General features: G+C 45.0%; 1 protein-coding gene across 5 annotated transcripts in view; it reads right to left on the bottom strand.

Moving 5' to 3' along the window:
- SFXN5 (sideroflexin 5) overlaps positions 1-13,171 on the bottom strand; it is a 120,731-nt gene that overhangs the window by 100,576 nt on the left and 6,984 nt on the right. For all 5 annotated transcript variants that reach the window (XM_082641789.1, XM_082641786.1, XM_082641787.1 and 2 more), the window contains exon 2: positions 8,411-8,479. In XM_082641789.1, the coding sequence (XP_082497915.1) occupies positions 8,411-8,479 (69 nt within the window). The remainder of the gene's footprint in view (positions 1-8,410; positions 8,480-13,171) is intronic.

Consider the following 13,171-nt stretch of genomic DNA (forward strand, 5'->3'; position numbering starts at 1 on the left):
GACAGCAGGTGTATTTGATGGGGCATGGCCTCCGGAAACTCCCTCAGGAAACAGGCACCTGGGAGGTCTGTTTCAGGGCAGAGAATTTGAACAGAGGTCCCACCCCAAGGCCCTGAGGGGAAAAAGGCAGCAAAAGGGCAGGCATGGAGTGTTAGGGTGGTGGCAGAGAGGCAGGAGACCCTGCCAGACAGGAATGGGGATGGTGGGACACAGGAAGGAAAGGCACAAAAGAGAAAGATGAGGAAAGTCATCAGAAGCAAAGCTAATCTTTTTCTGAGGGAAGGCGGTACCCTGTAGCCCATGCCCAAGCTAAATGCAGACTGAGTATAATCCATGCTTGTCTAGGGAGGATGTCAAAATGATTTAAATATTTATTATAATATTTAATATGTTAAAATATATGATGGGAGTGACAGCACCTGGTCAGGGTGTGAGGAACACCCAGAAACATTTCACCCCCACTTCTGATAAAGGACCCACCCACTCCCCAGGTGGTACCTGCAGGTTCCCACCTCCTGATCCTGCCCACACTGTTCCCCCCACCACCCTTGGGGAGGAGGACATCCTTCCTCGCCAACAGTCTATCCCCATCCCCATCCATCCTTCAAGGCTCAGGGCCATCTTCTCCAGGAATCTTCCAGAAATGTTCTCTCCGTCCTCTGAACAGCCAGAGAGAATTTGGTTTGCACCTCTCTGAGGTCCCAGACCACTTACCAGTATGTGCCCATGTTATCTGTCAGAGACTGCAAGGTGCAGGGAGCAAGGGACTGGTTTTAGGTATCTTTGCAGAACTGCAGGACACACCTACCCCAGCCCATCACCAACACAGGGCCACATATAATGAGCATTTAACAAAAATGAATGACTGAGACTGCTGGGGAGGAGAAGTGAAGGGTATGGTCAGGGTTAGGGATCCAGGTTCCAAAGCAGCAGGCCAGAGTCCCTCAATGATGATGCTGGTTTTACAGAATCCTGGGATTCCAAGAGGTCATGCATGCCCAGTTCACACAGGATGTGGATGAGAATACCCCTGTGTGTGAATATTACAGAACCACGTAGGTATTCCTTTCTCTGAGACATTTGGGGTCCGAGCGGGAAGGGCATTTTGGCACCCAGGGTCACAGAGTGGGTGGGTGGCACCTAGGAACACCAAGTCCCCTCAATCCCAGCTCTGGGCCATTTCTATGAGACATGAACACAGAAGAGCCTCCTGTCCTCATGACAGTCGGTAACTGAGAGAGGGGTGGTCTCCCAGAGAAACCACAGCAACGCCTGCATCACGAAAAGCTGATGCCTACTGGGGCCGGGCACCCCAGGTAAGAAAGGGAAGGAGAAATTGCACACAGAGAAATTGCAGAGCATGTTTAGCAGAAGTGGTACAATTGAAACATGGGCATTTCAGGCAGTCAAAAGTTTGGGAGTCTCAAAGCTTGCAGAACTTAAAAAAAAAAAAAAGGAGGGAGGGAGGAAGGAAGGAAGGAAGGGGAGTGTCAGTGGTCAGGGGAGAATGAATTGGCAGCGGGGGGCGGGGGGCGGGGCCTGCAGATTACCTCACGTCCTGCCCTGATCGCTGAGTATTTGATTGCTCTCACCTGGGCCCGTCTTGCATCTGACAACGGCCAGGCCGCGCATGCTTACCTTGTCTGCAACCACAGCTTAAACCATTTCTTTGTGGCTCCCAAGCAGTGGGATTTGGGTGCCAAAGCTAATAATTTCTGTGCAGGCAGAGCCTCAAACCCTTCTCTCATCTTCCCTCCCAGCGGTCCCGAGACCCACGGGGTTATCTGTGCTGAGATTGGTTCTTGGCTCACACCAACCATGAGCTACCCTCTGGGAGGCACAAGGGAAGGGGAAACCAGGGACACATGGGGAGAGAGCTCTGTTTCCCTGTGGCAGACCTCTGATCACCTTCAGGACACCGATGTGAGGTAAACCCATATAATTCTGGCAGCGTGATAGGTGGTACAGACCTTTAGAAAATAAATCTGTCCAGCTACCCCAAGAACTCTAAAAACAATCATGGTCTCCAGCCTGGATACCCTACTCTTGGGAATTTTTTTCTAAAAAATAAATTTAGCAGAAATGAAAAATGATTTGCCGGAGACTATTTTTTGCAGGAAAGCAAAAATGGTAGGAAACAACCTACCTGTTAGACCTAAAAGTCTAACAGGGATGGTTATTTATACTATAAGACATGATTTCCCAAAATTATAAAGGCCTGGAAATAGATGATAAAAGCAAATAAAAAGTCTGTGTTCAATGTAATAAGTATGCCAAAAACAGATACAGATGGGCAAAAACCTGAAGTGTATAAGAATACTGACATTTGAAAATTTTTAAATTAAAAATTCCATTAAAAATTTTAAAATTAGACTATCTGATGCTGTCTAGAATGCATTTAAATGGACATCCTTACTTACTGCTACTGAGAGCATAAACTGATATAATCTTGGTACAGGTTGGTAAAATTTACAGGGCAATTTGGTAATATATATCAAAAGCCTTAAAATGCCTTTCATTCAGAAACTCTACTTTCAGGAATTTACCCAAAGGAAATAAAGAGAAATATGGGGAGATTTACATACAAAGGATATTTATTGCAATATTATTTATAATGGCAAAAGACTTGAAACTACCCACATGGCCAGTTGAGAAAATGATTAAGTTAGAGAATAGCCACATGATGGATTACTATACAGTTATTAAACACATTTTGAAACAATATTTAATGACAAGGAAAAATGCTCATGATATGCTACATGGAAAAATATATATATATCATGTATACATATATCACATATGATTTTAAATATATATATATATTTATGTATGTATACATATATATACATAATACACACACAGATCTTCCTTGACTCATGATGGGATTCATCCTGAGAAATCCACTATAAGTGAAAATATCATCTTTTTTTTTTTTTGGCCATGTCACGCAGCATGCAGGATCTTAGTTCCCCGACCTGGGTTCGAACATGTGCCCCCTGCAGTGGAAGCACAGAGTCCTAACCGCTGGACCACCAGGGAATTCCTGAAAATATCATATCTTAAGTTGAAAAAGCATTTAATACATCTAGCCCACCGAACATCATAGCTTAGCCTGGCCTACCTTACACATGCTCAGAACACTTACATTAGCCTACAGTTGGGCAAAATCATCTAACACAGAGGCTATTTTATAATAAAATGTTGAATATCTCACGTAAGTCATTGAATACTGTACTAAAAGTGAAAAACAGAATGGTTGTGTGGGTACAGAATGGTTCTAAGTGTATCGGTGGTTTCGCCTCGTGATCACGTGGCTGACTGGGACCTGTGGCTGCCATGGCCCAACAACATGAGAGAGTATTGTATCGCATATCACTAGCCCAGGATATGATCAAAATTCACAATTCGAAGTATGATTTCTACTGAATGTGTATTGCTTTCACACCATCATAAAGTCCATCTTAAGTTGGGGACTGTCTGTACAGAGATAGAGTAAGATATAGATACATCTATATCTATATCTATATCTATATACACATTATACAAACCATCCTAATTTTGTACATATACATATACCAGAATGTTAATTGTGATTATTTCTTGCAGGTGAGATAATGAGCAGTTTTTATTTTCTTCTTTAGACTTTAATATTTAGAGATTACTATGCACATCACATCAAGAGGCCCACAATATCAGCTGTTTTCATTGTTAGTGATGATGCCTCATCACCTGGTTAAAGGGGTATCCTCCAAGCTCTCCACTGCAAAGGTACCTTTTCCCCTTAGTAATTGCTAAATAATATTTGGAGGTGATACTTACCTGAAAGCATAAGAATATCCTGTTTCCCAACAACTTTTTTTTTTTTTTTGCGGTACGTGGGCCTCTCACTGTTGTGGCCTCTCCCGTTGCGGAGCACAGGCTCCGGACATGCAGGCTCAGCGGCCATGGCTCACAGGCCCAGCCGCTCTGCGGCTTGTGGGATCTTCCTGGACCGGGGCACGAACCCGTATCCCCTGTCTCAGCAGGCGGACTCTCAACCACTGCACCACCAGGGAAGCCCCCAACAACTTTTACTCTATGAAAATAGCATCCATTAATGATCCTTGTCAAAATCAGTTATTTTGTTGAGGATTACACAATGTTTATTTCCTTCTACATTTATTAGCTGACATTCTTCTGTGAATATGAGCTTCCCTCTTTCACATTTTTAGTTTGACTATGGACTCATGGATTCTTCTTATTATTCAATGTATTATAATCCATTGTTTTTCTTTTTCTTAATGTTTGAATTGTCCCAAATGTGGCTAGTGGGATGCAGCCACTTCCTGTTCCTGTGTCTCCATCAGTCTATGAACAATTTCTTACTTTCTGTAGCAAGTCTCTTTGCCTTGGGTGTGGACTTGGCCATCTCTCCAAGAAGCCCTGGGTCCTTTTTGTAAGTAATGGTATTTAGAAACCAAGATCTGAGTGCTAAGTGTGTTCATTGTTACTGGGGTGTCATGGACCTTTCAGTGAACAGAGCCAGGAAATTGAGAAATATAAATGTAAGTGTGTGTGTGTGTTTGTGTGTGTGGGTAAATCTTAAGTTCATATTGATACCTCCAATTCAAATACAACATCACATAGTTTTTGTCTTTTCCCCTACTCCATATTTGTATCTCCCTACTCCCATGTTGAGAACCCTGGTGCCCAGCATCAGTATAACGATTTATTCTGTCCTACAATACACCCAAAATAGTTTCAGATTACTACACCAATACTAATAAGGAGTTGGTGTTATTAACACTGTTTCAGTTGGTTTTCTATGTCCTTCAGAATGATACTCTGCCAACAATTCGTTCTCTTAAATAATTATTGAATTCAGAATAGCAAACCCCTTTCATCTTCAGTTCATAATTTAAAATAACCTAGATGTCAGCTGGTATAGCCTTGCCCTTAGGGATCTAAATCTAATTCCATGACCTATGTGGAAGGACAAAGCTAGGGCTTCTGCCAGGTCCCGGTGGTTTCCTTCCTCAGGCCCAATCCTGCACACACGGCACCCTGACAGTAGACTCACAGCCCCCCAAGATCCCTCCATAGAATTTACTCTTGCTGGACTTCAGGAACCAGGCAGATTTTATGACAATATCACAGGAATGATGGTGGAGGGGACAGGAACTTTCACAAGCATGTATGACCAATCTCAAAAGGGCCCTCAGACACTAGCCTTTCAGTTCATCGTGGTTACTCGCTCTCCTTCCCACTGTTTTTCCCTCTTGTTCCTTCTCTCTCCTCTCTTTGGGAGGATCAAAAAGCACAATTCTTCCCCCTCTGTCAAGCAGGCAACCTCCTCCCTTTCTGAAGCCTTGCTCAAGACATTCTTAGAACAATGACAGCCTTCTTCCTAAGAGAAATTATGGTGAATAAAATTTGCTCCACCTCATTACACATACAAGGGTTGGAATCTTTTCAAAGCTTGGTCTGTTATAAATTGCAAACAAGTAGCTGCAAAACTCTCTCAAGATGAGTCTATCCATTGACTCGGCTAATGCCCCTCAGAACCGGGTCACCAGAAGGCTCAAGCTGCCCAGGACCTTTCCACCTCAGGACACTCTGGCTTCCAGAGCCACCTCCTCATGTTCTCCACTCTCCTCCCGTCCTCACAGATGAACAGGCCTGTCCAGATTTCCTCCCCCTGGGCAGCCACCACCCCATGCTCCCTCCCAGGACACCAGCCAAGGGCCCTGGGAGAGAAACAGTGCTTTAAAGACATAAGCCATGGTCTGTGGACTGAGCCCAGCAGAAGGGGGAACTGGCCCTCCTGGTAGCACCATAGTTTGGGGGGGAGGGGCTCAGGTAAGAGATTCTTTCCTCTTGGTGCCTCTGATTTCTCATTGTTTCCATGCAGAGGGCTTTGCTAAGCAAGCTGCCTGGACTAGGGCCAGGGAGGGCATGAAGGGCCCACTCATGGCCCTTCCAGATTTTTTAGGGCCTACAAGATCTTCTGTGGGCAGAAAATTTCCAAAAGGCCAGCAAGTAGTATTGGAAACAGTTCCCAGCTGGGATGCAGGAGGGAGAGGTCTAGTTCTTTCCAGGAAGCCTATCAGAATCTTTGATGAGGGGAAGAAACATGTGAAATTTGAAAAATATTCTAAAATTTCTATTGCACTGGTTATTTCCTAGTCAGTAAATAGTTAAGTTTCCTTGACATTTCAATTAATAGTAAAAAAAAAATGTATGAGATTTTTAAATTTACTGATGGGGAAATAGGGAAGAGATGGTTTAGTGATATACAAGAATGCTGGGACCTTTCAAAATGCAAGAGTTGAAGACAAAAATGTGGTACAGGAAGAGAGCAGTAAAATGAAATGGTCTGGGAATGAGAGGAGGGTGGACTGGAGAGGGGGGCCTGTGAGCAGCACAGGCGGCGTGCTGCTCTGCAGCTGCCCATCCATCCCCAAAGCCCCTGACTGCTTCTGTTAATCAGGGGAGCCCTGAAGAACCTCCGGACCTCCCAAGGCTCCCTTCACCATCTCTCAACGTGCCTCGAAGTCCACCCTTAATAAGCACTGGCCTTTACTGCCTCCTCCATCAAGCAGCTGGCATTTATGTCGGGATTTGTGTTGCAACTCTATCTAGCTGCGCACCATTTGGGAGCTTTCAAGAAAGACACATAACCTAGGCTAGGTAAGTAGTTTCTCTAGTTTGGTCCTCTACCAAATTTCTATGGAATCACTTTGATTACTCCTTAGGAGAATCTAGACAGGGCCCAGAAGTACAATAGCCTTGCCCTTAAGTTAAATACTTGAGTCCTTCATCCTTCCTGAGACACAGAAGGAAACCACATATCAGGGTAATTCCCACATTGCCTATTACTGGGCTGCTCTCCCAGGAACAATGGGAATGGTTCTAGGTCCAGGTACCTAGCAGGCCGTGTGCCTCTTTTCCCTCCAAGAGTTGGAGCAAGCCAATGCTCAGCACAGAGAAGATGAGCAGAGAAGTGCTGTCTACTCAGGGGGCTAACTCAGAGGCTCAATGACTTGCCTCAGGGTATGTGGGGACCCAGAGTGGGAGCTCAGGCCTTCTTCCAGCTGAGTAATCTTGGGAGGGTTCCCTAAACTTGAGTTACCTGAACAGGAATGCAAAGGGTTCTGGAGACAAGCTCACCTGTGTTCATACCCTGGCTCCATCACTGGCCAGCACCATGTGCATGAGACTTAACTTCTGTCTGTCTGTTTCCTCATCTGTAAAATGGAACTTAGAATAGAATCTACCTCATAGGGTTGCTTTGAGTTAATCTGATGAGCTTATACATGTAAAATGCTATGACACTGCCTTGCTCACAGAAAATGCTTAATAAATATTTGCTGCTTTACATGTGTATGCATTGCTGTACACATCTGTAAATACAATACAAAGGATATAAAGACACACTTCTTGGGATGGCTCAAATAAATCTGACAATACATTTACATTTGATAATATCAAGGATTGGTGAGGATGTGGAGCAACTAAAACATTGTAGATGAGAATGTAAAATGTACGGCAATTTTTAAATGACAGTTTGGCAGTTTCCTATGAAGTTAAACATATACTTACCACACTTACCGTATGAGCCAGCAATCCCAGTCCTAGTTATTCACACAAGAGAAACGAAAGCATACGTCCACACAAAGAATGCTCAGAGCAATTTTATTGATAATAATCAGAAAATGGGAACAGCCCAGGTGTTCATCAGCAAGTGGATGGATAAACAAATTCTGGAGCATCCTCTCAATGGAATGCTGCTCAGCGGTCAGGAGGGATGAAGTACTGATACATGCAACAACATAGATGAATGTCAAAAGCACCATGCTAAGGGAAAGAAGCCAGACACACAAGGCTACATACTGTAGGATTTCACTTATATGACATTCTAGAAACAGCAAAACAGCAGGGACAGAAAACAGATGAATGGTTGCCAGGGGCTCAGCATGGGGTGTGGGAGATGGATTATAAAAGGGCATGAGGAATGTGCTAGGGTGACAGAAACGTTCTACATCTTCATCATGGTGTGGACATGACTCGATATGTTTGTCAAAACTCATAGGATGGTTCACACATAAAAGGTAAATTATACCTTATACCCAGCCTTACCTATCCGAGGAGGGAACTGTGTAGGGAGAGGGTATGAAGGATCCTTTTTTGTTCTACTTAAATGCATCTGCACTGCATGAACTTTTGTCATATAATCCATGTACTTGGTAATAATTTTATTGAAGTTTGAAATAATAATAATGACATATATCTACCTTGAAGGGATGTGGTGAGATTCAGATGAAATGAGATAATGTGTATAAGGCAAACACACAGATGACCTATGGACCTTCCAAAGTCACAAGGTATAAAGGCCAAGGGGCCTCCATTGAGAATGACAGCCATGACTCACCTCAGTGACAAAGAGTGTGCGAGGGTCGATGATGTCCAAGAAGTGCCTGAAGCGGCCGTAGAAGGATGTCTGGAGAAGGGGTGGGAGAGGAGATGGGATAAGTTTCTGTACCCCGTCCTCCAGACAATGGGGAACACCGCCCACAGCTCATCCTTACTGTCAGTGTCCCACAGTCCCCAGGACTCCCCAAGCGGGTGAGGAACACCAATGAGGCCTTGCTTCTCAGTGACCTGAGGGCAGCTTTCCCAGGTCTGAGGGCTTTCTAAAGTCAACTCAGAAAGACCATTAAGACACTCAGTGACTGTCCCAATGTCTCTTCCACGTGCTCCCATTCTCCTCCCAATGCCCTGGGATCTATGCCAAGCCTTTCAGCAGCTCCCAGGCACCATTGAGCATGCAGGCTGGAGGGGAGGTCTGGTGCCCAGCCCTCTCCCAGTCTCTCCTGCCCAGCACAGCCTCTCTGCTTTACTTAGGACCCTCGAGTGAGGTAGGGTCCCTCCCCAAAGTCTGCCCCCAGGGAAAGCTCCCCACAGATGGAACTCAAACACGGTAGTGCCCAGCTCGCAGCCCTCAGGCCTTCCTTCCCCCATAGCCCCGTTGCTGCTGTGAGGCCCAGGATAAGGGGCCAGCTCCCCTATCCTTGCCCCAGAGCAGGGGCCTTGGAAAAGGAAGGCTTTGTGCTAAACAGGCCACAGGCATTAGAGCACAATGAAAAGAAACCAAGCAACGCTGCTGCTGGGCCTTCTGCCCTCAGGACAGGGCCAGCTTGGCAAAGCCAACCTCAAGGGGAGGAGAGAGGGCACCGAGCTAGGGGACAAAGGGGAAGGCTGCAGACACCGGGGGTTCATGCCTCACTACACTCAGGCTGTGTCCCAAATCCTCCCTGGAGCCCCATAGCTCTCCAAGCTCATCCTCCACTCAGTGGAGGAAGAAGCCTCCACACTCTTTTCCCTTCTCACTAGGGCACCAGACCCTGCAGCCAATTTCTGCTTCTTCCGCTTCCCAATAAAGACCCCAGTAGGACCCGGGTCACCAAAAGTTCCCCTGCACACACCAGGCCCCATGCCACCTCCATCTCTCTGCTCACCATGGCACCCCCTGCATGGAGCAGCCTTTCCACCCCCAGCCTTTCACAGACGCATCAAGCTTCCACACCATTCCTAACTAAAACAGTTGTTTCTCTAACCTCTTATAACTCAAATGGCCTAAACTATTTCCCAACTTATACATGATGCTCAATCAGAGACGTTCAGAGGTGTGGTCAGGGGTATATACTGAGGACACTCACTGCTGCATTATTTATAAAGGCAGATTGTTAAAATGACGATCCATTTACATGATCGAACACTACACAGCCATTTAAAATCATGTTTTCAGACAATGTTTATGACATGCAAAAATGCTTATGATTTGTGAAATGCATGTAAAATGCATGATTCCAACCTAATAGGAGATAAACAGAGCTAGATGGATATTGAATGGATAGCAAAGAGACGGGATGACATCCACTAGAATAAACCAGCGTTCCTTAGAGAAGTGGCTGATTCCAGGGCTGGGGCAGGGAAGGTACACGATGAGACTGGCACATATTGTTGTGCTAGAAAGTAATGAAGTGCCACACCCCAAAATGATGGGGCATGTTCAAAGGACCAACGAGAGGCAAATGGACGTTGTGTGCCCCTGCGAAGTTCCCAATAGCTCACATAGTATTCTGAAGGGACTGAGTCTAATCGTGTGGAAACATCAGACGAACCCAAACTGAGGAGCATTCCATAAAATAACTGGCCTTGTTCACCAAATATGTCAATGTCGTAAAGACAAAGAAAGACTGAAGAACTGCCCCCACATTAAAGGAAACTAAAGAGACAAGACAACTGAATGCAACGCATGATTTTCGACTGAGTCTTGGACTAGAGGGGGAAATACGCTCAAGGACATTGCTGAGAAAACTGACAAAATTGGAATAGGATTATAGATTAATAATAGTGTACTCAAATTAAATTTCCTGAATAACTGTACTGTGGTTATTGCTATAGACTGAATATTAGTGTCCCCTCAAAATTCATATGTTAGGGCTTCCCTGGTGGCACAGTGGTTAAAAATCCACTTGCCAAGGCAGGGGACACGGGTTCGAGCCCTGGTCCGGGAAGATCCCACATGCCTTGGAGCAACTAAGCCCATGCACCACAACTACTGAGCCTGCACTCTAGAGCCCGTGAGCCACAACTACTGAGCTCTTGTGCCACAACTACTGAAGCCCACGTGCCTAGAGCCCGTGTTCCGCAACAAGAGAAGCCACAGCAATGAAAAGCCCACACACTGCAATGAAGAGTAGCCCCTGCTCGCCGCAACTAGAGAAAGCCTGACGCAGCAATGAAGACACAATGCAGCCAAAAATAAATAAATAAAAATAAAGTTCCCTTAAAAAAAAAAAACTCATATGTTAAATCCTAAGTCCCTAGGTGATGGTATTTGGAGATGAGGCCTTTGGGAGCCCTCACGAATGGCATTAATGCCATTATATTGACTCCAGAGAAATCCCTTGCCCCTTCCACCATGTAAGAGCACAGTGAGCTGTCTATGACCAGGAATCAGGCCCTCACCAGATACTGAATTTGCCAGTGCCTTAGTCGTGGACTTCCCAGTCTTCAGAACTGGGAGAAATTAATTTCTGTTGTTTATAAGGCACCCAGTCTACAGTATTTTTATTATAACAGCCCAAACAGACTAAGAGATGTAAGAGAATGTCCTTGTTCTTAAGGATACACTGAAGTATTAAGGGATAAATGAATATAATCTCCTCTCAAATGGTTGAGAAAAAATAACATGTATAGGAACTTCCCTGGTGGTCAGTGGATAAGACTCCGCGCTCCCAATGCAGGGGGCCCAGGTTTGATCCCTGGTCAGGGAACTAGATCCCACATGCATGCCACAACTAAGAAGTCCACATGTCACAACTAAAGATCCTGCGTGCTGCAACTAAGACCCAGTGCAGCCAAAATAAATAAATAAATAAATAACGTGTACATATACAGGGTGGTAATAAAATCTGGAAATGTAGGCACTATTATTCTGTTTACAGATTGAAGATGTTCTTGGTAACATGTATATTTGCTATGTTTCTGGACTTTGCGATCATCTGTAGACAAAGAATAATAAAGGAAATGTGACAAAATGTTAAAAAGTAGTGGATCGGGCTTCCCTGGTGGCGCAGTGGTTGGGAGGCTGCCTGCCGATGCAGGGGACACGGGTTCGTGCCCAGGTCTAGGAAGATCCCACATGCCTCGGAGCGGCTGGGCCCGTGAGCCATGGCCGCTGAGCCTGTGCGTCTGGAGCCTGTGCTCCGCAACGGGAGAGGCCACCACAGTGAGAGGCCCGCGTACAGCAAACAAACAAACAAACAAACAAACAAAAAACTAGTGGATCTAAGCAAAGAGTATATGGAATTTCTCTGTATTCTTCTTGCAACTTTTCTGTAAGACAAACTGTTTCAAAATTAGGATTTTAAAATCATATTATTTAAAAAGCTAGATGAAAATATATTAAAATGTTAACAGAGGTTGCCTCTCGGTAATAGGATTTTTATTTCCATATCTTTTATATTGCTTTTAAAATGAAAAATAATCAGTATTATGTATAATATAAATAAGTAATATTCTATTTTTTAAATATATATTTAAATTAAAATACAAACTGGTCTATTACTCGATTATAAGCTCTTGAAGGATGCGGGCTATTGGATATTCTTTCTGTATTATCTTCCTTGGCTCCTGGTCTTGTGTTACACACCTAGAAGAGGCTCCACAAACACACTGGCCACAGGAATGAATGAGTGGGCCGGTGAACAGCCAATGGCCTGGAGGCTTCCTGGAGTGATGGAGGCCCAGCTGGGCTTTGAAGGGAGGGTAGGATTTGAAAGGGACAAGAGTATGGCAGTTAGCAGCCCAAGGAGGGAAGAGGATCAGCAGGGGCCGAGGTGAGGGCCTGAAGGAGAATGGCCTGAGGGAAGCAGCTTCTTGAAGATGATCCAGTGCAAACATCCAGCCTCTGACTTGCCCTGTGGTCTGTCTCTGCCTTCATCCTGTCCTGGCCCTTCTAGCCCTCTCGTATTACTCTCCACCACTGCCACTGGGAGAGAGTCCTAAGTAAAATATTCTGCTCCACTGATACCTACAAAGCCATACTGGACTAGCTGAGGGAACACCAAGACGAACAAGCCCGCAAGGAACTGAGACAATCAAGAGAGACAAACAAGTAAACAGATAACTATAAAACGCTGTGATCCCTGCCTAAATGAGGCATCATTATGGGCACAGGGCACACAGGACAGGGCACACTGTCCTCCCTAGTGAGTCAGGAAGCTTCCCAGAGGAGCTGGGATGAGTGGATGGATGAGTTTACCTAGCAGAGAAGGGTATCAGCAAGAGCTCAAAGGCATGCAGGCTTGGGTCAGAAACTGCACCAGGCTCCTGTGGTTTTTTCAGTCATTCACCAAATAGCTATTGAAGACCTACTGTGTGCCTAAGACTGTGCTAGGTCCTGGGAGTACAGCAAGGTTAACTGACTGGGGAAATGAGGAATAACACAGTCATGGTAATGCCTAGATCTCTAGTCAGACACTAATGCTTATTAACCAGGATAAGGAAAGCAAGAAGCATACTGATTTAGTGGAGAGCAAGATAACAGTTCTGGACTGGTCGTGTACACTTGTGATACTTAAAGGGCCTTCCAGATGTAACCTGTCAACAAACACTTAAACAT

This window comes from Mesoplodon mirus (genome assembly GCF_964341445.2).
Source record: "Mesoplodon mirus genome assembly, chromosome: 14".
Lineage (NCBI taxonomy): Eukaryota > Metazoa > Chordata > Mammalia > Artiodactyla > Ziphiidae > Mesoplodon > Mesoplodon mirus.